We start from the raw sequence: 26412 nt of genomic DNA on the forward strand, positions 1-26412 counted from the left end.
ACGAAATTTTCATCGTTCAGACTGGAATGAATATTGTACTATTATCTAATAAAATAGTAATTCATAGTAGACAAATGCCATTCTTTAAAACTAAAACAAATACTTTACATGTCTCGATACAAAGTTGACCGGTTGAAAAAGTTCGGCAAAAAAGCGTTTTTGAACATGAAATATTTGGTAAGTGTAATGACTTTTAACGACGTTTATTGTGTGATTATTAATGAGATATAGTACGGAAGAATTTGCCCATTTAATGGTGTAATGGCCGTTTAAGGTTTTCTCCGCTTATTAACCAGGCTTATCTATTATATTTCGTTTATTTGCGTAGCTATTTTGGATCGTTTTATTGTACAGAAGATATTGCTATTTTCGGAAGTATATCTGTATATGATAATTTTATTCATAATTTGAACACAAACCTATGTCAGAAACTATTGTTTTAATAACACTTTTGTGTTTGTGTGAAAAGCTTGAGAAGATAGAGCTTTGTGAAGTGCTTATTTATAAAATAATTATATTTAGAAGATTTCTTTGTGCTCTAGTAAGGGCTTCTTAAATAATAAACATATTTTTTAACATGACAAATCTAAAGAATTATCTTCAGCTGATGCAGTTTTGTTGCGTCCTGCTTGCAATTATAAAAAATATTATACCTTTCGTGATGAATTACGCTTATCACCATATTTTAACATCATTAAAATCTAAATTCGGTATTTGTCAGATACACGATCGATTGTGATTTTCACTGAAAACCAATAATAGTTTATTGAAACTCTAAACTTATTGCTGTTGTTGTTGTTGTTGTTGTATTCATAGTCATCTTAATGTATTATTTTAACTTGTATGAATATAATTTACCTCCATTTAACTAACTTCGAAATTATGTCATTTAGTCATTTAGACATGGGGAATATTACATAAACAATATTCAATACTATTTAAGGATTGTAAGACATAATATACAGGATGATCTATTTAAAATTCAAATGCAAGATCCATTCTTCTTCTAAATGTGTCTATCTTCTAGAGATGTTGGCGACCACTGACCCATATAGTTTTTTTTTTCGCTGAACCTACTATATCGTTAATAAATGGTACTGTAGATATGTCTTTCATCTACCACTATCTAATGAGTACTAATATAGGGTTAAATCTATTACAGTGTTACCAGGCTATAGAATTTTAAAGAAAAAGATGAACATTCATGTCTTCCCATACATAATCATTCATTCTATGACCTTACGCCTAATTTGAACCCAGGCCTCCCTTAATAAACCTTTCTTCCATTCGTTATAACCTGACCCATTCATTCTCTTACACGATCAACTGCTTAGAAGATTTCTTGCGTCCTCATCCACATAAAAATCCCATTGCTTTCTTGAAGACGTTATTCTATTCACAGCAGCTCCTATTCACAGCAGGATATACGTCTACGTCCAGGGCCTCTTTTACCCTCAATCTTTCCTTGCAGAATTAACTGCAGAAGTCGGTATTTATCATTATGCACGATGTGGCGGAAGTAAGCCAATTTTCTGTTTTTTATGGTGTTAATAGTTTCTTTTCTTTGTCTTTTCTTAGCCTCTGGACAATAGTTATTGTCCAGAGTATAGTCTCAACATACGTCGGTAGCACCACATTTCAAATACCTCTAACCTTTTTGTGGCATCTTCTGTAAGGCTCCAGCTTTCTACTCCATAGAAGAGGACACTAAACACGTAACGTCTAAGAATTCTTATGCGTATATTGATACCTAAAGATAAGTTACAGATAATCTTCCTAAGGCTGTTAAAAGAGCTTCTGGTTTTTTCAATACGAGTTTTTATTTTGTATCTGTGATCCCACGTATCCTTAATATTGCAGCCCAAATAGCATATTTTATCCACTCTTTCTAACGGTGTATCGCCTATTGTAATTTAGGATTTATGTTGGTGTTCTTACTAAAGATCATTATTTTTGTCTTCTTGCAATTTAGTTTTAAGCCACATTTGTTACATGCTTCTACAACGTTATCAATCATCCTTTGGAGCCCCTGCGCACTATCTGCCAGCAACACTGTATCGTCTGCATATCTACTATTGTTTATAAGTTGGCCATTTACAGCAATCCCGTCTTCTGATTCGTCCAAGGCCTCTCTAAAGGTGCTTTCAGAGTATATGTTAAATAATACCGGTGACAATATGCAAGTGTCTAACTCTTTTTCGACTGGAAGATCTCGGATAGTTCATTTTCTTATCGTACTGTTGCTTTTTGTTGGAGATATTAAGTTTGAAATCAGTCTTATATCCTTACCATCGAGTCCTGATGTTTTTAGAATATCGATTAGTTTCCCATGTGGAACTTTATCAAATGCCTTCTCAAAATCAATGAAACATGCATACACATCGCAGTTGACATCCCTGGCTCTCTGTATTAGAACTTGCAAACTATAAAGTACTTCCCTCGTTCCTAGTCCTGCTCTGAATCCAAACTGAACTTTACTCAGGTGTTCTTCTAATTTGGTGTGTATACGCGAGTGAATGATAGTAAGGAGTACTTTAAGTACATGGTTCATCAAACTAATTAATCTATGTTCTTTACATTTTATACTAGGTTTTTAGGAAGTGGAATGAATATTGATAGTAGCCAGTCTTTTGGTAAGTAACCAGTCTCGTAGATGCTGTTGAATAGTTTCGTAAGAACTGCGATTTGGTGTCCCTCTAATAACTTTAAAATTTCACCATGCGCTCATCAGGTCTTGGTAATTTCCCACCTTTTTTCCGCTTTATGGCCATAGTTACGTCTTCGTTTAGTATTTCTGGGCCGTGGGGATTGTTTATTTTAGTCGAACTTCGTGCTGCTCATTAATCTTCAATGGTAGTCAAACTCTGGCCTTCAATGTCTATGCTTGTATTGCGTTGTTTTCTGGTATTCTGTACCTCTTTAATTTTTTTTGTGCATATGGAAATCGTCATGTTTGCGTTGTAGTGTTTCAACATCCGTACATTTCTCTGTTAGCAATTCTTCTTTTGCTCCTTATATCTCCTTTCTTCTTCTTATTGCGCCGTCTCCTTTCAAAGGTTGGCGATCCAAATGGCAATTGTAGTTTTGGAAACTGCTGCGCGAAAGATCTCTGCGAATGAGCGGTCGAACCATCTCCTCAGGTCTTTCAGCCACGAGTTCTGGCGTCTTCCTACTGATCTTTTGCCCTGTACTTTTCCTTCCAGTATAACAATCTCCTTTAGTATAGTTTTATGCAACTTTTTGTATTCGTTGTCATTTCTACCTTTTACCTTTCCTTGCTCTTCCATCATCTGCAATATTTTATCTGTTATCCATTCTTGCTTCTTTTTTTTGATTTTAGATATTCATGCGAAATTGTAGTAATAGATGTATTCATTTCGTTCCACTGTTCTTCTATGTCTCTGGTAGTGTCTTCAACTATTTTTGTAAAATTCTTATTAATATCTGTTTTTACTTTTTTCTGGATGTCATTTTCTTTTAGTAATCTTATATCTATCTCGGGACTCATTTTCTTATGAATTATTTTGAGTCGTATGTTGATATTTGCAACCAATCTGAGAAGACATCTGCGCCTGAATATGTTTTGGTGATATGTTGAGGTGAAAGAATTTCTAAACCTTTTGTTTATGTTGATAAAATCAATTTGGTTTCGTATGATTTTCCTTGGGATATCACCGGGTGCTTTCCATGTATAAAGTCTTCTTGGATGTAATTTAAAAAATATATTCGTTACAACCATATCCGTCTATTGGCAGAATTGGATTAGTCTTTCTCCTCTTTCGCTTCTTATGCCAAGACCGTATGACCCTACGACATTCTTTACTGTACGTTGTCCTATTTTGGCATTGAAATCGCCCATGAGAATAGTAAGTTCATATTTTTTGGTCAGTTTTAGAGAGTCTTCGAGAGTATAATAGAAAATTTCTATTTCTTCAGTGGATTCTGATGTAGGTGCGTAGACCTGAATGATGTTTATATTAGAGGGACTTGAGTTAATTTTCAATAGCACAACTCTGTCTGATATGGTCGTAAATCCTATTACTGCTTTAGCTATTTCCCTTTTTTACGTTATCGCTACGTCATTTCTGTTTCTTGTTGTGTCGTCTACAGAATAATAGATTCATTATATTTCCAGAAAAACGGAAAATCTGACGACAATGAAAATATTACCCTAAGATCAGCCGTATAACAAAACATTTACTAACTATACAAATTATGCAAGCCGGTTTTAGAGATAATTAATGTATTCCATACTTAAAGCTCACCCTGTATATTTAATAAGTATTACCCATTTACTAGAAGAAAATTTCTAATTGGAACGAGGTGTTTAAATAATTTTGTCATTTGATAAACTATCTTTTTGTTCTCGGTAACATTTCGTAGTTTAATAGAAACTGCGATTTGATCAAACACTAAAATATTTAAGAACTAGCAAAGCTCTCACAGAACTTGAGTAAGTACTAGACAAATATTCAGGAAAGTTGTTATTTTGCAAAGAACCTTAATGAGAATTTTACTTGATTATAAATTATATTTAAACAAAGTAAAGTTGGTTTACAAGTTTATCATATATGACGTAATATATTATTACATATTTTGATAGACGTAAATAGTTATAATTATAATTGTGGAAATAGTATATTACTTTATGAGGCGGAGAAGCATGACTTTTCTTGACGCGCCCGATATTACGCGCCGAACGAAGTTAGGCGCGTAATAGAGGGCAAGAAAAAATGTTTGCTTGCAAGAAAAAATGTTTTTTCTTCAAACGTCAAATAATGATGACATTACTTATCTAACTTGATCCTGTCAAAGTTTGATGTCTCCGCCGGCAGCAGTTTTTTTCCCATTTCTTTAGGCGGAGGGAAAAATGTTGTCATGGCAGCAATATGAAACATGTCACAAAGCAACAATACAAATGTCATTAACAACAATTAAACATCATTTTTATTTATAGTAATATTAAAAGTACAATTAGTTAATGAGGCATTTTCAAAATTGAAACCGTGCAAAAATGTTCCCGACTCTTGATACGCATTGGTAATTGTTGATGATACTGATGGTCGAGAACAACTTTCAGCAATCATTCCCGATGTTGGCGAATCATGAGGGTTTAAAATTTTTTTGAGCATTATCGTTCTTATTTCTTATTGAATCCTCTATATATCCTTCGGCAACCGTGCTTGATTTCCAGCCCCCATGTCGTTTGAGGCATTTTAGATTTCCGCCTCCATCAATTAAAAGTGTTGCTGAAGTTCGTCGTAAAGAGTGACCCGTGTATGTGCTTGCATCGTTTAAATTTAAATAACTAGCTACTTTTTGGGCTACTGCGCTGATCGAATGTATTCCGATGACGCTTTGGTAACACTTTCCATTTTGGTACTTGATAAAAATCGGTTTTCTGTGAAATTTCAGGCCGCAGTGATGCATACTTTTTATACAGTTTAATGTAGTTTTGACCAATTATCGTAAAAGATCTAATTTGTCGTGTTTTACTGTCTCTGATTTTGATAATTATTACATTTTCTTTATCCTCAATGTCCACAGTCTTCATTTTTACCATTTCGTCGCATCGACAGGCGCCGGTAACCCCAATTAACAAAACAATCTGAAATATTTTTATAATTTAGTAGAGTATACTACATGCTTTGCAATATAATTTTTTTTCCTTTAATCCTAAATACAATTTATCTGGCGCTTCAAACAAAGATTTATCAAACTCGTCTTTAGTGAAAACTTTAGACTTCTTTGCAGTATATCCTTCGTATGTTTTTTTCAGAAAGGCACATAACTTTAAAAATTTGCTTATATCCACATTTTTTCTAATAACTAACTCGGATTTTATCATAGAGTATCGTGACCACATTGTAGAAGATTTCCATTTATTTTCATTTTCCATTATAATAAAATATGCCAGTAAAACGTCTTCGGTAACTTGCCTTACTCCTCTTGTATCGCACCACTCTTGGAAGTGCTTGTACGCTAACCGATACTTTATTCCGGACTTGGAGGGCTCCAAACGTGCTACTGCATCATTAGCCGCGGACTCAATTTCGTTTAGGTTTTCCATTTTCGCACTAAATTTGCGCTTGCGGTTGCAACAATAATAAGCTGTCTTTAATAATTGCAAAAAACTGTCAAACAACTGTAACCAGGGAGACGCAAATCCCACCGACGACTTAATTATTTTAATTTCTAACATCAGACGACTTTGATAGTAGCCACAGTTAATTTCGAGTAAAAATAGCGTATGCATTGTACTATTTATGGTTGAAAATTGCTACGTTTGAAGAAAAAATAGTATACTTTATTCGGCAAAGAAGCGACTTTTCTTGACTTCGTCAAGAAAAGTCATGCTTCTCCGCCTCATAAAGTAATATACTATTAATCCAAATAATCAAAAATTTTAAAATACTATTATGTTTTTCGGCGAGATTACTTTTGTTATTAAAGGAAACGAAAATCGGTATAATTGTAGATAGGTATCACGCAAAAATAACTTCCCTTTTCTTCTTCTTTTTTATAAGCAATTCTGCTTGTTTCTTTGGCTGATTAATACCCCTATGGAACGTTGTCACTCCATCTTTTGTGCGGTCATCCGATACTTCTCTTGCCGATAAGTGACTTATCTTTTGCTATGGCACGAGTCTCCTCTATTCTGCTTATGTGGTTATTCCATTCTTTTTTGCTATTTTGTGTCCATTCATTTATACACTGACGTTACATTTTCTGCTAATGTCTTCACTTCTATTTTCTGTAATTAAAAAAATTTTGTTTTTTTGTTGAAAAAAATTTGTTTAATTTACTAATGTTTGTATTTTGAAAACGATTTCCGAAGTGGAAATTGAAACGTCAATTTACTTTAACCTTTAATTGTGGCTTATTCCCATTTAAATAATAATTACTTCGATACCTTATTATAAAAAAAGGAGTTTCTGATGAAGAATAACTTTAAGAAACATTCCAACAAAATAAACTCAAAAGATGGATCTGATGAAGAAAAATAGATCTTTTCGATTATAAATAATTTGAGACATGGACGTTAAAGGTCGCCAACCGAAAAGAATTAGATGTAAGCTCATAAAAAAATGTTGCGCTCATACAAAACACAGCTTTGCACCAATATTTGAATTACAAAGCAACTTCTTCCCTGCGGTCATTTTTTTAAACAGTTTTTTATCTTTTGCAAGGTGAAACATCTGTTCAACACTTAGCTTAGTCCAATCTTTGATATTACTCGGCCCAGATCTCCTTTTTATTTCTACACCTTTTCTTCCAACCGTTCTTCCATTTATGAGAATATCTAAAACACAAAGAAATAACGAGAATTTTTTATAATCCGAACCAATGTCGAACAAGTGGATACATTATGTCTATCTCTGAACAATAAAAATCTTTACAAACAATTACTTCCAGGAAATCAAAATCAAAATAGAAAAGGCTAGAGATAATTTCAACAAAATGAGAACAGTGCTCTCTACAAGAGATTTAAAGTTGAAATTAAGGTCTCCTCTTGCGATTTTTAGTCGCGGCTACAAAAAAAGCGCTGTCACAGAAAATCTAGAGGGTGCCTCCACTGCGATTTATAAATCGTTGAATTACATGAGTTTTTCAATAGATGACATCGAAACTACTTGTGTGATCGCTCTTTTGCTTCGGTAGAAAAGTAAACGACGAAAGCATTGTTATCGTATTCATCCGTTAGCAAATCAAAGATTTTTTTAAGGACAGTTTTACATGTTATTTGAAGATTTATGTGAGCATTCTGAAAAATTTTGCAATACTATTATCGCTGTACTCCTTGAGTTGTTTATTATCGAGTGCTGGTCTTTTTTCAACTGCTTTAATCAACTACTGCTCTAAACCAATAGTACTCAAAATGCACTCAACATTTTAAGCATATTCCTCGTTGTCTGAAATTAAAAAAAAAATTAAAAACTAAATATTCTTGAAGACACACCAGGCTTAGCTGGTTTCAGAATTGCGACTAAACAGTCGTAAGTAGATGCATGTCTATGCTAGTCCGTATAATTGTGGTAGGGCGATTATCGCATCGCGGTAAAAATAAGACAGATTGCGTTTTCTTAATCACTGTGATTATTTAGTCGCAAATGGAATGACTTGTATTTGAAACAACGTGTTCAATCTTTTCGATTAAATAATCGTGCGACTACAAATCGCAAGTGGAGGGCTAGAGTTAGGTTGGCGAGGTGCTACCTTTTCTCGACTTTGTTTTATGAAATGGGGGGAGCTTGCAATTAAACTGGAAATTAAAAAACTGGAATCATTCGAGTTATGGGCGTATAGAAGAATATTGAAAATATCGTGGACAGAACACGTCTCAAGCAAAGAGGTTCTGAGAAGGATAAATAAAGAAGAATTTGATATTTTAAATACAATCAAAACAAGACAATTGGAATATCTTGAACATGCTATACTTGGAAGGATATACAACTTGCTTCAACTGATGCAGAGAAAGATCCAAGGAAAGACATGCATAGGGAGACATAGCACCAAACTGAGCTTAGATTGAAACATTATGTTATTTAATTTCTAAAAACGCTATATTTTTCTTCACTGTAGTTTTAAATTGACTATGAGAAATAAATATAGCCAAATTTCTTATACAATTTATTTATTATATCAAAATTTAAATGTTCATTATGCGATGTATATGCGATAATAGCAAAATTATTGGGAAACGCTTCTTTAAATTGCCAAGCAGGAAGACATAAAACACGTTGTCAATTCTTCTATTACCGACTTCCATGATATATTATTAAAGTCATTGAATCTTATTAGCATCATGACAAATAGAACTACTTTGTTTATAAATAAAATGCGAATCACCTTCGCTTAATAACGTTCGAGATGTAGATGCTGGTAGTATTTATCTGAGCTACTCAAGTCAAAAAATCTAAAAAAAAATAATTTAGTTAGTTAAATCATCTAAGTCATGATAGTTAAAATTGTTAAAAATATTTTGAAATATTTTGTATCTCTTCCTTAACCTGACGACTGTGTGGTGATAATTTCTAACAGTAGCTGTGTGTTTAATTTTTACCCTATTTTTTTGATTTATAAAATTGAGAAAATATTTTATTTTTACATGCAACCTTAAAATTTTAAATCATGGTTGTATTGTTATATATATCTTTTGTCAAATTTATATCATTTTAAAAATTTTCGTTAAAAAGTTCAATGATTCAAAAAAGATACTAAAATTTATTCTATTTACCAAAATTTTTGTTACCAAATTTTTTTTTGGAGATACAGAATAAAAAAAAATTATAAAAAGTAACCAAGAACTTTTGTTTAAATAGCCTAATTAACATTTTGTTGCACATTTAGAACAAAAATATACACAATGTTCAAGACAAAGAAAAATGTCACATTTCAGACATTTATTTTGACACTTTCTGTCCTTTCCACGGAGACACACTCCACATCTGTATTTTGTTCGTTGTTTCTTGTTGGGAGGTTTTTGATTGTCTTCTCCACTGTCATTTCTTTTTAGTTTCGCCCTTATTTCTGATGGTATTCTTTGATTGTTACTTCGGTTTTCAGAGTGAACTGAACCTGAAACTAAACTTTAAAAGGAATTAAAATGAATCAAAATACACATAGTACTATAATTTATATTCAAAACTACAAAAAATATTATTACAACTCAAAAAAAAAAAGTGTGATCATTCATCTTCTTCAGGTATACTATTCGTCGTTGTGGGCCAGTTAAACAAGTCATTATAATTTTCTACATCTAGTATATAACTGTGTAGTTTTTGTGTATCAACAATCTTCTTATAATTAATCGGAGTCTTTTCGAATTCCCGGAATTTCCGGAAGTTTGAATTCTTGTAGAAGTGGTGAAAATGCATGAATTAGCTTATTCTTAGTTGTTGAACCTTCTGATTCTTTGGAATATTTTTGCCACTGGATTCCGCATATAACATGTTTTTTTTTAGTAACTCTGGCCACCAACTTTTGTAATCAATTACGTCTTGAGCATTGATCAATACCACATTAAAGCGGTTATTTTTACATAAAGTTTTTATCAGCTGCCCATCATGTTGTATATACGGTCTATTTTTTTAATTTTTCTTTTAATCACCGAAAAATACCTATCACAGGGTAGGAATGAATGAGCTCTAATAAAAAAAAATATATAAATAAATATTTGGTTTCGAAAATTAGTTTACGGATTTTAATATCAGATGTCGCTATTTGCGTCTATACGAAGCCATGTTAGAGTTGCTTCCTGAGACAATGCCGTTCTGGCTATTCACAATGAGTGAATAGCCGTTCTAAAGAGCCCTTTCAGGGCGAAATACATATAAGCGGATAAACAGACGCACTATACGTGAAATCATATCTTAACTGTCTTTTTCCCCATATATATATATATATATATATATATATATATATATATATATATATATATATATATATATATATATATATATATATATATACATATGTATAAATCGAATTAAAAAACATGACTTACAAATTTCTCAATAAACCTCTTGATACTTTTGTAAAATATTATTTAAAATACGTTAATTGAACCTTGTTGAAAGATATTAAAAGGAGGACATCAAATACTTCCAGCTTCCTAAAGATTGCAAATTTTTTAAAATGTAACCTTTTCTATATTGATGCTAATCTAAACACAATAACACCGGCGTGTACACGTCTGATTTGAAGTGCTAATTATAAAGTCCAATATTGATATAAAGTATGTTTTCACATATCACTTATCGGCGTGTACACGCTATTTTTATTTCTTTTTAATAGATAGTAATGCAAATGGTCAATATATCTACTAAGATTATTATTTTTTTAAATATTGGAATATTTCCTTAAGATAGCAAGACAATTAGGGCATTCTAACATACGGCGTGTACACGTCTTTTATCTGATAAGATAACTTCTTAATGGATTTTTTCTGTACATAGGATGCTTCTAGTTGTATTTGGTATAAATATTTGTGTTTTAATATTTTTAATTCATAATTGCATCCGTAGATTTGATTGATTTGTGCTATTTTTATTCCGCCAGATATGACAAGGGTAATTAATATTTTGATTGTTTATTAACGTTTTTTTTTTCAAAAACTGTCAGGCAGTAATTTTTTAACTTTAATATAGTTAATAACACCATTTAGTACACAAGTTTTTATATGATACATTTCTACCAGTGATAAAATATTTGTGATTTACATCTAGCCCAGACGAGACTTATCTGGGGTTGGTTGAAGCCAAAATTTAAACTTTGTAGAAATTTTCCAAAAATAGCTTTAAATTTAGATATACCCCAGCTGAAAAATTGTAGACGCTATTTTTTAATACTGTATCCTGAATATTTCGTAAAGTATAATATATATGACAAAATTGAGCATCTGCAAGTTTAGTATGAAAAATTTTAAGTTATTTTAATGTTTATTTTCACCCATATATTTTAGTGGCTCATAGCATGTGCACTTTGTTACACTGATGATGGAATTTACATTCTGAAAACATTCTGTATTTGTGATATAGCCCGTTTGGGTATTTTATTTATACCTTTTACTAAAAATTTTGAAATAGTGGAGTTTATTTTTATTTATTTATTTCACAACAAACACATTTTACAGAAAAAATGTAATTACAAGTATCAATTTTATATGCACACATATAGAAATATACACAGACACACACATATACATGGATATAAAGATTTCCATATCTCGGTGTATTTATGCCAGATATACCTACTAAGATATAGTGATTGAAGTAGATAGAAAGCTAGATTTAATTGCTTTGGTGTTGGTGTTGAAGATATCTATGCTGATATTTTTTACAATTATATTTAACTGCCTTATCGTGTTGTTTATGGGCGAGCAATCTGTCTCACAATAAAAAAAACAGCCCTGTATGACTTAACCTTAAGTTAATCTTAGGTACAAAGAACTTTATGTAGTTAATAAAGAATAGATCTTTATATTTTAAGTTTTAAGTTTTACAAATTTTAAAGTTTCAGGCATACTTCTGTAAGACACCAAGTAAGGTTAAGAGTTATATTTTCTAACATAGGTATCTTAAAAATCTTTTTTGTACTTTTTCAACTAAATCTATATTTACTTCTGCATGAGGTGCTCAAAATACAGAAGAATATCGAGGTGTGGTCTAATCAAGGAGTTCTATAATTTTATTATGCTCTCTGTCATCTTAAAAGATTTTGTGTTTCTAATTACAAATCCTAATATCCTAAACGCCTTATTAGTAGGGATGTGATAATGTTCATTAAAGTGCAAGTTTTGTTGAAAATGGACACCAAGATCTTTACACACTGATTTTCTTGGCTATTCTCTATTATTTATATCGTAAGCCATTTTAATAAAGTTCCCGTTACGTGTGAAGGTCATCACTAAACACTTGTCAACATTTAGATCCATTCCACATATCTGAAATAAATTAGATATTGCATTTAAGTCTAGTTACAAAGCAGTTCTACAAACTGAAAGCGGTATATACCTTATCCATCTGGACAAAACTTTGACATGAAGAACATATACCTATATTGAAAAAGCGCTAACAGTTCAACTTAAAATTTCGTTAATATTATTGGATACTGGGCAGAATATCGAAGTTGTCCATTCGTAAAAAACTTTTAAAATACAATACAATACTCAAACTGGTCTTGACCTTTAGGATCCAGCTATGAGCTACAGCAGCAAAATTCAACTAATCCATGATGAAAAGATTTCAATCCAAAGTGTTTCCATGGTTCATGTCAAAGAAAGATATTTATTGTATTACGATCAGGGAAGTGATAGTCCAGTGCAGTGCTCGGTACCTAAAACGTCTTGAAACCTATCCAAATGCCCTGTCAATGAACTTTTGATGTCAGTCAAGAAACTCAAGAAGCGACAAAACCATAAAGACCAGATTTATAAATAAGTGTTCCAACTCACCGCAATTGTGTATATTATTTAGATATAATATGGACTGTCTGTAAACGTGAAGTATATGTAACGATCATATTATCGGAATGTCATGTTTGTTCTATAGCAGAGATCCAGTCATTGGACTGACCTCTCTAAAGTCAATTTATATTTCGAATTCCAAAAAACGCTTATCATTAGAATGTTTATAACTAATAGATTGCAGAATATACGTTATAAAAAAAAATAAATCAGCTATGGATGTTGTGAATCTTTTATCCCTAATGTCAAACAACACTTTTTAATCAAACAACGTAGCTTTTTTTTACAACGGACCATAAAAGTTTATTAATCTTTCAATTAGAATGATAAAAAGTAATCGTGGAAGTTTCATTCACTTCCAGAGTATTCTATTTGGACTGTTTACATACGGTCCATGTGGTTTCAATTAAGTTTATTGTCTTTTAACGAGCGGGTATGCAGCCATTGTTGTGCATTGATTTCTCATGTAAGCATTACATTTTTATTAGGTGATCTCTGATTTGATCAAGCTACTTTTCGATATTAGACATAATGTTTACTGTCGTTACTCTCACTTTATGGTTAAATCGATAGTGCTTATATTGTTCAAGTTGTGTAAGTGGTGCAAAAGTTTAGTCGATATGTGCGGATTGTGGTAGGTTCAAAATGGAAATTGATAGTTAGTGTTTGAACAAAGTGTTACCTGTTCTATAAATTAATTGATGTTTATATATTTATCATTGTCGATTGGCTTGTGGGGTTGTGTGTACTTCGAATTATTATTTGTAGGACGTCCAATTACACATTTTTCGTAAGAGATATGAAAAAAATTATTTGTTAAAGGTGAAACACAGATAGTACCATACTCTAAAATTATATTTTTAAATATACAGGGCTACCCATATATAAAGATTTTCTAATTTGAAAAACTTGTTCTAAAAAAGAAAGAATTAATATGGTTTCTGTTTTTGGTCAGTGCATTGAAAACTCGATATTGACATCTAGAGTTTATAGCCAAAAATACTCAAATCGAGAGAAGCCTTATTAACTTACTTTTGAAAATAATTACTATTTTAATGGGAATAAGCCACAATTGAAGGTTAAAATAAGTTTATTGACGTTTTAATCTCCATCTCGGAAATTTTTCTCAAAATAAAAAACATTAATAAATTAAACAAATTTTGTTTTTTGTTACTTGGTGAAAAATTCTTATAATAATTTAATTTTATCTGTCATTTATATTGATAATTCAGACATATATTATATATCATATATAATATAATAATATATATGATATATATCAAATACGTATAAGCGGTTGTCGCTGCCCTGTATCAAAACAAAATTCTAATACCGTCATTATGTTTTATTACTTACTTCGTTTTGAGTACCAGAAACTGAATTCACTACGAATTTTAGATTCCCTTGCCGAGTAATTTATCCAGCTGTTTGCTTTGCAAGTTTTAGGAAGCACAGTGGTAAGAATTTGAATTCGGTTTCGCTAGGAAGAAATCGATTGATTTCTCTTTTTGTTTTTAGATGGCGTGGTTACGTCCGTATACAGTTATTTTGATAACTATTGTCTAGAACGGGAAAGATTTTTGTTTTGGTTCAGAGCAGTGGCTATTCCGTTCTGAGGAGACCTAAAGAGGTCTAAATACGTATAAGCGGCTGTCGCTGCCCTGTATCAAAACAAAAATCTAATACCGTCATTATGTTTTATTACTTACTTCGTTTGGAGTACCAGAAACTGAATTCACTACGAATTTTGACCAGGATGAACGGCATGTGGAATGCAATTTTAGATTCCCTTGCCGAGTAATTTATCCAGCTGTTTGCTTCGCAAGTTTTAGGAAGCACAGTGGTAAGAATTTGAATTCGGTTTCGCTAGGTAGAAATCGTTTGATTTCTCTTTTTATATATTATATATTTAAAAGTAGACTAAATTTAACTCAGCAATATTGGCAATATCATTTTGAAGTCGTCTACTTTAAAACTTATAATATATGCCTGAATTGTCAATATAAATGAGTCAAATCAAATTAAATTATTAGAAGAATTTTTCACTAAGTACCAAAAAGAGAAAATTTGTTTAATTTTATTAATATTTGTATTTTGAGAACGATTTCCGAAGTGGATATTGAAACGTCAATAAACATATTTTAACCTTCAATTGTGGCTTATTCCCATTAACCTTCTGGTAGTGGTGCTATAGTTTTTTACAAGTTTAGTTGCCCCGGTCTCATAGACCAGGTGTGTCTAAAAAGTAGAAATAGAGGATTTTTATTTTTTATTTTGTACGATTTTAGAATAGGTAAATATATTAAGACTTTTAGTAAAAAAAACTAATTAAAACTTTATTACATTGGACAGAACTATAATTTGAATAGTTAATAAAAAAATGTCATGTGTATTAATGTTTCCTTATAAAATAAAAATAAACAAACGTACCACAACAAACATACTCAAAAATGTTAAATGAACATAAATGCAACAAATAGCCACAAAAAACAAAACTATATACTTTTATTGTAGTTCCCTACAGTCCTGACATATACCTGTGATATGCTCTAAACACATAAATGCATTGCATTTGTAGCAGGAAAAACGAGTTTTTCCTGCTACATTCTAAGTCTATTCTTTCTCCAGCCGCAGTAGGTGCACCTTCCAGCAGGTAATGGCATTTCTTGATTTCCCGTTGCATCACTTAGAGTTACTTCCAGCTTCAGCGTCCTAGGAAGATTACTAAGAGCTGCTCTCCTTTTCAAATGTGGATGAACCAATGCGTTTGCTAAATCTCTTAACAAATGTTGTCGTCGTATATTTGGATCTCCGTTGTTTGCTTTATATATCACCTAAGTATTGATTCCTGCAACATTTAATAATGTGTAGAATACCACCATGGGCCATCTTCTGCTATTCCGGGAGCAGTTGTAACTAGCGCACAACTTATTTACATCGTCAACAGCCCCTTTTGTATTATTGTGATATTCTTTATAAAGCCAAACATGCTAGTATAGATTGGACGTTTTGTGGGGTTTAAAAACTCGACTGGTAGTTCTATTTTATTTTTTCTTAGCTTTCCAATAGTAGTTATTTTGTAATCCCGAAGCAACTTTTCCACAAGTGGAACTGATGTAAACCAGTTATCCATTGTCAAGTTACCGCGCGAACCAGAAATGTGTTTTCACAATCTTAAAACCACATTACTAGGGTTGTTAGAAAATTTATATGGTCCATCGGGTTGGGATCCCACGTAATTTCCATTTTTGAAGTGTAAAATACTTTTGAATCACAAACTGCAAATATCTTGTGTCCGTATTTATTAGGTTTTGGGGGAATGTACTGACGAAACGAACATTTCCATCTGAAAGCAGGGAGCATCTCATCAATGGTAACAAATGATGAATGATTATAACCATTTTGACAATTTTTTACGAAATGGTCAAACACCACACGAATGGGAGCTAGCTTGTCAATTTTTGATCGCTCTGGACTTGTTCCTTATCATCAAATCTAATGCAACAAAGAAGAAATCAGAACCTTTGTAGAGTCATCGTAAGATTAAAAAATTTCTATACCATAACCATCTCTCCTCCAAACATCTTCTGGACTGGCACGATTACAGTGACCTAGCCCAGATAAATACAAGTCTATAAAAGCACGGATTTCCATTTGATCAGTGCGATTAGCATTTTGCTCTCGCGAATAGAATTAAAGGCTATATATTTATTTGTATTTTCCACAATGATACCCATTATCGTGCCATCCAAAAAATAATTCCAAATTCCGACAGCGTCCTTTAATTTTTTTAGTACTTGTTGTAGGCCCTGGTAAGCGAATTATTATGTTATCCAGTCTTGTTCTAGTGGTTCTGGGCTTTGGAGGATGCTTTTTCCAGTGAGTTGTACGGTTCTTGCATAAAACAATAAAAATTTTGTATGACTTGATAATACATATTCTAGTTTTTTAACATACCTATATAGAAAAGACGGGCAGACTGACGTATTGCAACTGTTTCATCTGCATCTGATATCTCCTGTTCTGATTTACTGTCGTGATTTATAACTTCCTTAATGTCCCGTTCCTCTTCCTCTGATTCTTCTTCGCATGCCACTGATTCAATATCACTATTATCTAGTCCTACTTCTTCTAAAAGTTTCTGCAAGTAAGCTTGCCCGTGCTCGGGCTAAAATCTAACAATATTTTAATAAGAATTAGAGAAATGTACAAATATCTAAGAGCTTACCTCGGAATATTTTTGTATCGATATTAATGGCGCCGGTCTGAGACACCCGAAAGCTCGTTTACTATAGCACACTATTACACTGTAATGGTCACACGACGACTAACCGTCAGTCACAACGGTACACGAAGGTACTGAAATGTGCGATTTCTTACAATTACCTGTTTAATATCAGCATCAAAAAAACAGTCTACCCGGTCTCTCACACAGCGACGCCACTACCCAAAGGTTAAAATAGTAATTACTTTAAAATGCCACAAGAAAATAGAACATTATTTTTAAAAAATTACACAAGAAGAGTTTAAACCTAGCAGAAACGTAGAATATAAAAAATTGTTCAGGCTTAACCTTTTAGAGGCATTTATAACAAATTTAGGGTTATTGGCTCACCAATAGAAAACCCACACACAAGACATAGGGCTATTAGTAGAGAAACTGGAAAAGGTAAGAGTAGTATTCAACGAATAATACAAAAACACAAATTTCATCCGTATAAAATATAGTTGCATTAAGATCTGCATTAACAAAATAATAGAACAAGTGATGGAAACTGAATACTTGGGAATAAAACTGTCAAGCTACGGAAAAGTGGAAGAAGAAGTACAAAAACAAGTGAACATGGCAAACAGAGCAGCAGGATGTCTGAACAACACAATCTGGAGAAACAAATACCTCACAACTGAAACGAAAACCAGGATATATAAATCAACAATAAGACCGATAATGACGTACACAGCGGAAACAAGAGCAGATACGGCGAAAACACAAAGACTACTTCAAACAACAGAAATGAAAGTCTTACGAAAAATAACAAACCAAACTCTAAGAGACAGAGTAAGAAGTGAGGAAATACGAGCGAGATGTGGTATAGAGGAAATAAACGCGTGGACTAAAAGAAGAAAAATGGAATGGAATCAACACATCGAAAGAATGACAGAAAATAGAATAGTACGAATAGCAACAGACAAATCGCCAAATGGAAGATCATTGGGACGACCGAGGAAAAGATGGTCAGACAACGTCAATTGAGGCTAAAAACCGAAGTAAAAAAGGCATTTTGCCAGATTTTTTACGAAGAAGATTTTTTTTTATGTTTTACCATATTTTATTTTCCGATGAGTCCACTTTTCAGTAGTAATATCCCTAGGACATTGATAACAGACGAGATAATTTCATGACAATCGAAAGCTCGTTCCTTGGTAACAGCACGAAGCCGAAGGCAGAGTGCTGTTACCAAGCAACGAGCTTGAGAAATTTGTCATGAAATTATGAGGCATTCATCAATGTCCGAGGGATATTCGGCGGATAATTTTTCGAAAAAAAAATCATAACTCAACATAACGAAACATTTATTTATTAAAAGTACAGTTAGTGAAAGTACAATTATTAAAATTTAAGTTAACATTAGATTCGTTGCTGTTCTCTACTATTCGCTCCGTGCGTGACTGACGCGACACCTACCGCCTTTATCTGACAGTTTTGGACCTACCAATTTTCAGGTTAAACATATGACATATATTTGACATTGTTAAATACATGCGAAATTGACAATTATTAATAATTAACTTTTTAATTATATTTTTTCAGTTTATGAACAAAATAAATGTAGTATTAAAAACTGGGTTTCTCAAAATTCATCATAATATATCTTTTCAACCCCAAACGGAAAAGAAAGGGAAAAATCTAGTACTGGCAAATCAAGTTTTTTACGTGAAAGAGCATATAATTAAAAACAGTAATAGTAAAAGTTATGATATAAAAGCTAAAGTCATCAGGCACTCTGAAGTTAGCTTGAAGCTTTATAAAATATCATTTAAGGTAAATTATTTAAATTTTTCCTATTTCAATTGCATAAAAATGAAGTTATGTGATATTTACTTTTTCATATTAATAGCACGGCACGGATCCATCTTTTTCTTTCCTCTAATTTATATGTAATCTTTGGGAACCTATAAAAACTACACTTACTATTTTTGCTATTATTAGCACAATTAAATACGCAACATGTATTTGCACACATTTTTGATAAAATTTATGCGTAAAAAGGTAGGTCAAATTTTGTCATATTTCGCCGCTACGCACGCTGGCATCGTTTTAAGGTACCCCTACCATGGTCACGCACGGAGCGAATAGAAGATCTATTACCAAAACATTTTGAAATTTATTTGGATGAAGTTGTCAAACTCGATCGTGTTATCATAGGGATTGAAAATTGCACTGAATGCAATTATCAGTCTAATGTTGACATGATTGGGTGAAATTGTTCCACATGACACAAAATGACGAAATTCGAATGGTTGTTAGAACAGTCGAAAAATTATCATAATAATGAACTTGTTAACCGCCATAACTTCCTGTATTACAGTGATTAAAATTCTCACGTCTATCGTAGATTTGAGTTGGGGTTTATTCCCTTAACCAGGTTTCCTAAGGTTTTGTAATTTAAATTGCATTGCATTTAAATTTCATAACAAATGCACATTTAGCTAATACAATCCTGATAGCTGTCAGATTAGTGCCAAATTGCCCGCAATAGTTCTCGACAAATAAATGTAGAATATACTAAGTTTAAAATCGAATTAAATCTGATGTATACAAGAAGAGAAAACTTTTGAGTTCCTTAGACACTTTTGATATGCAAACTTTTACTTTTATTAGGTACTTTTAATAGAACTAATACCAGTCGTAATGTTTTTCCAGTTAATGGAACCGCGAAATTTTTTGATTACACCCACGGTTAGTTTATAACCGTAGTTGAAAGTTTGTTTTCAGTTTCCATTAAATTGGACTCCTAATAGTGATTTATTCAGATATAATGGTCCGTTACTTTACGGTGCACATTAAACGAACTCAACGGGGAGGTCGTTAGCGAATAATGTTTCAGTATACTAACTTTCAGAAAAGCTTAGATATTAGCGAATTCATTCGAAACAATTACATGGATCCTGATGTTTTATAAGATAATACAATTGGTAATTACAAAAGTATTACAGTGAAGCCTGGAGTAGTTGAATTTTTAGTTCGATTTTAATTTTCAGGTTCGGTGGATTCAAATGGACTCATTAAGTTAAACTATTCACTTAATCGTGCAAATTCAAACAGTAACTTTGGGGAATTGCATACATTTATATAAAAATACAGTAACCTAGCATTTACATAGAAACTACCTTTAGCAAACATTATATTATTAGACATTTTTTGTGTGGACATTTAGGTTAAGTGTCATTTTTGTATAATCGTAATGTTTAAGTATGTGTTACATTAGGTATATCTACGTTCGGTATTTTATATTTATTTATACTGTAAGTATAAGAATTTCATTATATTTCTTATTTAATTATTAGTTGGGCTGTTATTTTGTTCAATTTCGTTGTTCCAGACACCCTAATTTAAATTTAACATTTTTTTTAACATTTCTTGCACAAACATGTTTTTGTAATGTTTAATAGTTTTTTATACTTTACTTATATTTCCTTATACTTTCTTCTTCTTTTCTACGTCTATGACCGTTATTAACCCATGAAAGCCTAAATTAATTTTTTTGTTAAACTAGTGGTTTTCTACCATGTTTAGTTAAGGAAAAATAGAAATAAGTAGACAAACCTATTAAATTTTATTTGTTTATCGAATATATAACATTACAAACTGTCACCATATGGTAACACTAGGTCAAAATCTTATAAAAATATAAGATTTACTTTTTATGAAATATGGCAAAGCATTCAATGCAGTCCAATATCGCAGTTCTCACACTACGTACGTCCTACTGAGCCTGCGCACCGCCTTCATTTTTAGTTAGGAATATGTTTAATGGGATGGTTAATACCATCGTACCTAATGTTATCAGAGATTTTGTTAAAAGATAGACTATTTCTACTTGTTGTTGGTCTACGAGGTCTAATGGGAAGGTTTCTGAATTTGGTAAGGTAAGTAGTATCAACAGATAATAGATGGACAAAACGGATACTGGAATGGAGACCAAGAGATGATGCCTACCGAAGCAGAGGTCGTCCACCAACACGTTGGACTGACGATCCAAAACGTTGTCATATGAATTGGATGCAAGAGGCACAAGATCGAAATAGATGGAAAATTATGAGGGAGATCTATGTCCAGCAGTGGATAAGCGAAGATTGAATGAAGTAGTTGCGGAAACTGTTATGTGGAAACAATATTACTTTAAGTCTGAAAATTAGATTAGTAAGATGTTATGTGTTCTCTACTCTTTTGTATGATGTCGAAGGTTGGACTTTGACGGATACACTTCTTAAGAAACTGGAAGCCTTTGAAATCTGGGTGTATCGGTGAATTCTACGAATAAGTTGGGTGGATAGAGTTCGTAACGAAGTTGTTTTGCATCGGATGGGAAAAGTTACGGAAGTCGTCAAAACAGTTAAAAATCGCAAACTTGAATATTTTGACCATGTTATGCGCCACCTAGAGAGATATAATATACTCCATTTAATAATACAAGGCAAGGTAGACGGAAGAAGCGGGCCAGGTCGAAGAAGAACGTTATGGCTTAGAAACCTGAGAGATTGGTTTAACAGATCCTCTGCATCTCTTTTCCGAGCTACCGTCAACAAAATTACTATAGCCAATTTGATAGCCAGCGCTCGATAATCGAGCTCGGCACATGAAGAAAAAGAAGTAGTCGCGATTTCACGTCGAAAATTTAAATTAGTTGTCGGTTTTCCTGAACACTTATAAAATATCTACGAATTTTGCACAGCAGCATCAATTAACTATGTAAGTATAGACCAATACCATTTCTTACTACGAAGACTTATAGTGTATCTTGTTAAATCCTCATCCATTCTATCGGTACCTCCCATAAACTTGTTATACATTTCAACAACATGACGAGGAACTTGAACAACTTTTTTTCAGAATGTGAATAACGTTTTACTTATTAAATAGGATACACACCATATAAAGTTGATGCCATTGTTACGACGGCGTTAGTCCATCTTGTCAATATAATTCCATCTTCCTTGTCAAATTTTTAAACCAAATAACCTCAAGTTTGTTTGGACATAGTTTTTTTATCGACAAGTGGAACATCTTGTGGTATTCTGTTATCTCTTATTGTTCCTGTGACACAATATCCTTTTTCTTTTAAATCCACCATTAAATTAAATCCAGTAAAAAGGTTATCTACATAGATTTGGTAGGGCAGCTTTTGTTGTGGCAAAGTGTCCAACATCGAGACAATGGGAGCGGCTGACTTTCCAAATACAAGTTGGTAAAAATCGTTCGAATTTGTATTTTTCCTTTGATATATCTCAAAATTTACAAAGTAATTATTTTCGGAGTTAAGGCATCATACTTTATAACCAAATCTTATCGTTTTTCCCCTAATTAATTGTTTACAATTGCCGACCGTAATATTTCACCATTGACTTATCATAATTCATATTTTCAGTTAGTTGATAATATTTAAGAAAAGAACTCTGTAATTTTTTGATTACTGGTCTCAATTTTCACATTTTATCATTTAAATCCATTTGCGTATTATCAAGACAGGGTTCATAGGGGTCATATTTTTAAATCGTAAGTAGTCTGCTTTGGGAAAGTCCGATGTTTTTACAAAATCTCCATCGATTCTTTTACTATACTTTTTTCCCTTTAGTGATTTCAAAAAACTATCATAAGATTCTGTATCAAGTGATGATATATGTCTTCCATCTCAATAAAAATACTATTGTCTTCTGGTGCACCATCAAAATAACCCAGCACGGCTTCTGCTAATAATTGTCTTCGGGACAGGATATCTACAAATTCACCATTATCCTCGTTAGCCGAATCTTCATCAGTCAAAACATTTGGATCATGTGGACCTATATATATATATATATATATATATATATATATATATATATATATATATATATATGCCGGTTAGATTATTGTCATCGTTATAAACCATATCCAGGGCTTTCTGGAGCCTTAAACCTCTCCTGTAAATAAAAAATTAATTAAAGTTCTTATTAGCCCAGTGTGACCATTTGGTAATAGTGTGACTGACTCTCATGTAAATTTTCTGTTAATGGGTGAGGTTGCCTGTAATGTTTTTTATGTTATAACCTACTTGATTATATACGTTATAACCTACTGTAGTTCATTTAGTTACTTGAATCAGTATAATATTCTTATCTTACTTCCCCATTTCGCTTATTTACTTATTGAATAATTGGAGATCTCCAACAAAGGAGTAAAACTTCCAGTATGTTATATCTGTGAAAAGTTTCGATATATTTTTCTCTCTAACACCCATTATAAATTTCCTCCCGCATACGTCGGCTCGAGTCACACTTTCTGCTTTATGACAAGCGTAGCTTAAAATGTCCATAAAAAACAAACGAACGACTTTATCGTCCCAAAAGGATGAAAGTTTAAATGTACGACAAAAACGTCCGAGCAGTAAAGTAAGATTATTTTATGTAATCATATATTCACTTCCTGTTTCAACGGAAATAACTTCTTGTAAATCGGTCCCTGGACTACGTTGTTTTTCTTTAGAAGGAAAAAGATAGAGATTTTTCTAAAGGGTATATTACAGAATATATTGGTAGAAATATAAAATAAACTACTTTGGAATGATATATATATATATATATATATATATATATATATATATATATATATATATATATATATATATATTGTATATATTATATACAGGGTGAGTCATGAGGAACTTTACATACTTCTACCATATGTAGAGTCCCTCAGGGAGCATATCATGTGGCCACTAAAAAATGTCAACTCCTCTTCTTTATTAATTAACAGGGTGATTTGTGTAATTGACCATTTATTTCATTTTACTGTAGTGTTTATACGGCTTATTTCATTTTTTTAATTTTTGCATGATACAGTACACTACTATCAAGCATTCGACTGGTATTAGCTAAACTAAAAAATTCCAGGACTGGCTTTGGAAAAATTAATTTAGGGATTCGTATTAAATATTACACCCTGTATATATTTTTTTTAAAATGCAATAAGTGATTTTTAAACTATATAAATAGCCAATGAAAACGACATATGCGACAATGTTGTCGCACTTTTATTAAATTTTTAGTGAACGATCAAATCTTACCAAAAATAGAACAACCATAATGAAGTATCATATGAAGGTAATTAATTTAAACAAATGTTATAAATTTCAAACATTTTGATTGAAATGATAAACTGAGTCACTGCACAACAAAAAACAGTAACTACTAACAATACCGAAGAACAATTTAAAAAAAAACTAAAAATATGTACATAGTTATGATAAATCCATAAATTAGAACTGGAAAATATACAATAATAGTAACAAAATAAAAATAATTCAAAATAGATTTTCGAAATGGAACCCTGCAGCCTGTACACATTTTTGTTGCCGAATTGTTAATTGACGTATTGAATTACGGATACTCTGGGGATCTTTTCTAATAGTATTACAACAATGTATAATTCTATCAATTAATTGTTGTCGGTTATTAATATTCACTGCGTAAACTAGTTGCTTCAATCGTCCCCAAATATGGTAATCAACGGGATTGAAATCAGGGGATCTTGAAGGCCACGAAATAGGACCTGCACGTCCTATCCACCTGTTGCCATAAACATTATTGAGATGTTGTCTCACTGCCAGTAAAAAGTGTGGGGGTGCCCCAGCATGCTGAAAATACATCCCTCGGATAGCAACGTTCGCGTTGGCAAGCAAATTCGGCAAAATATTTTGTAGAAAGTTCAAATAGACCTGCCCTGTTAAAGGACCATCAAAAAAGTGAGGACCTACTAATTGGTTATTTATGACACCAATCCACACGTTAACCGAAAACCTTAACTGAGAACGACGTTCTCGAATAGCATGGGGAGTTTCTTCTACCCACACATGTGAATTTTGTGAATTATTTATCCCGTCTCTGGTAAATTGGACTTCATCTGTAAATAGTGTCCTGTATAGCGTTGGTTGATTATTGTTAATCCATCTACAAAATTCCAACCTATCGATCTCATCTCCAGCATGTAGTCGCTGAACCATTTGAATGTGATATGGGTATAGATTATTTTTTTGTAAGACTCTACTTACTTTTGATTGAGTAACATTGAGTTCTCGACTTACTTGTCTAGTGCTTATTGTAGGGTTCATAGTAACGGCGTCCATAATGTCATCTTCCTGCGCTTCATCTACATGTCGCTCTGTTGTTCCACTAGGAAAAGTGCCATTTTCTCGCAAATAATTAAAAACTGACCCAAATGTTGGATGACTGGGAGTTCGACGATTAGGAAATCTCCTGCGATATTCTCTACTAGCAGCCCTACCATTCCCATTACAGAATCCATAAACAAATATTATGTCTGCATATTCTGTGGTCGAAAACTGATGTGACATTTTGAACGAAAGTAACAAAAGCTCTACCAAAACTAACACAATGTACTTAACGTAGATATGACAGAAGAAATATGTATTCTTGTATACATAAATAACAATTGATAATGACAATAATGACAATGGGTATAAAATATCAAGAAACGTCAAACGGTCAACGCCAACCTTCATTTTAAACTTTTTTAGATATATTTTTATTTAGTACAGTTGATGCAATGTATTATTATTTGACATAAAATTTTAATCATTTACAATCAATAAAAACTAACACATACAAGAGGTTTGACTTTTTAATGAATTTAATTTATTATTTATAGAAAATAATGCCCCAATACGATCTATGAGTAAAAGTTTAAAATTGAAAAACAATTGATTCTATCGTAGAGATAATACAAAGTGACAGTAAAGATGTTAATTTTCTACGTATTAGATCATGTTGTAGGAACTCATTTTAATTAAAATGTTTGAAATTTATAACATTTGTTTAAATTAATAACTTATAATTTAATACTTCATTATGGTTGTTCTATTTTTGGTAAGATTTGATCGTTCACTAAAAATTTAATAAAAGTGCGACAACATTGTCGCATATGTCGTTTTCATTGGCTATTTATGTAGTTTGAAAATCACTTATTGCATTTAAAAAAAATTATACAGGGTGTAATATTTAATACGAATCCCTAAATTAATTTTTCCAAAGCCAGTCCTGGAATTTTTTAGTTTAGCTAATACCAGTCGAATGCTTGATAGTAGTGTACTGTATCATGCAAAAATTAAAAAAATCAAATGAGCCGTATAAACACTACAGTAAAATGAAATAAATGGTCAATTACA

General features: G+C 32.1%; 1 protein-coding gene across 6 annotated transcripts in view; it reads left to right on the forward strand.

Moving 5' to 3' along the window:
• Nha1 (Na[+]/H[+] hydrogen antiporter 1) overlaps positions 1 to 26412 on the forward strand; it is a 143943-nt gene that overhangs the window by 60535 nt on the left and 56996 nt on the right. The window contains exon 1 of one of the 6 annotated variants that reach the window (XM_072529038.1): positions 26 to 177. The exons of 2 other annotated variants lie outside the window; for them this stretch is intronic. In XM_072529038.1, coding sequence (XP_072385139.1) covers positions 109 to 177 — 69 coding nt within the window. In that variant the 5' untranslated portion in view covers positions 26 to 108. Of the gene's footprint in view, positions 1 to 25; positions 178 to 10998; positions 11073 to 13579; positions 13602 to 20400; positions 20495 to 26412 lie in introns of those variants that run through there. 3 more of the 6 variants (XM_072529040.1, XM_072529043.1, XM_072529039.1) reach the window with 3 other exon arrangements.

Source organism: Diabrotica undecimpunctata, chromosome 4, assembly GCF_040954645.1.
Source record: "Diabrotica undecimpunctata isolate CICGRU chromosome 4, icDiaUnde3, whole genome shotgun sequence".
NCBI lineage: Eukaryota > Metazoa > Arthropoda > Insecta > Coleoptera > Chrysomelidae > Diabrotica > Diabrotica undecimpunctata.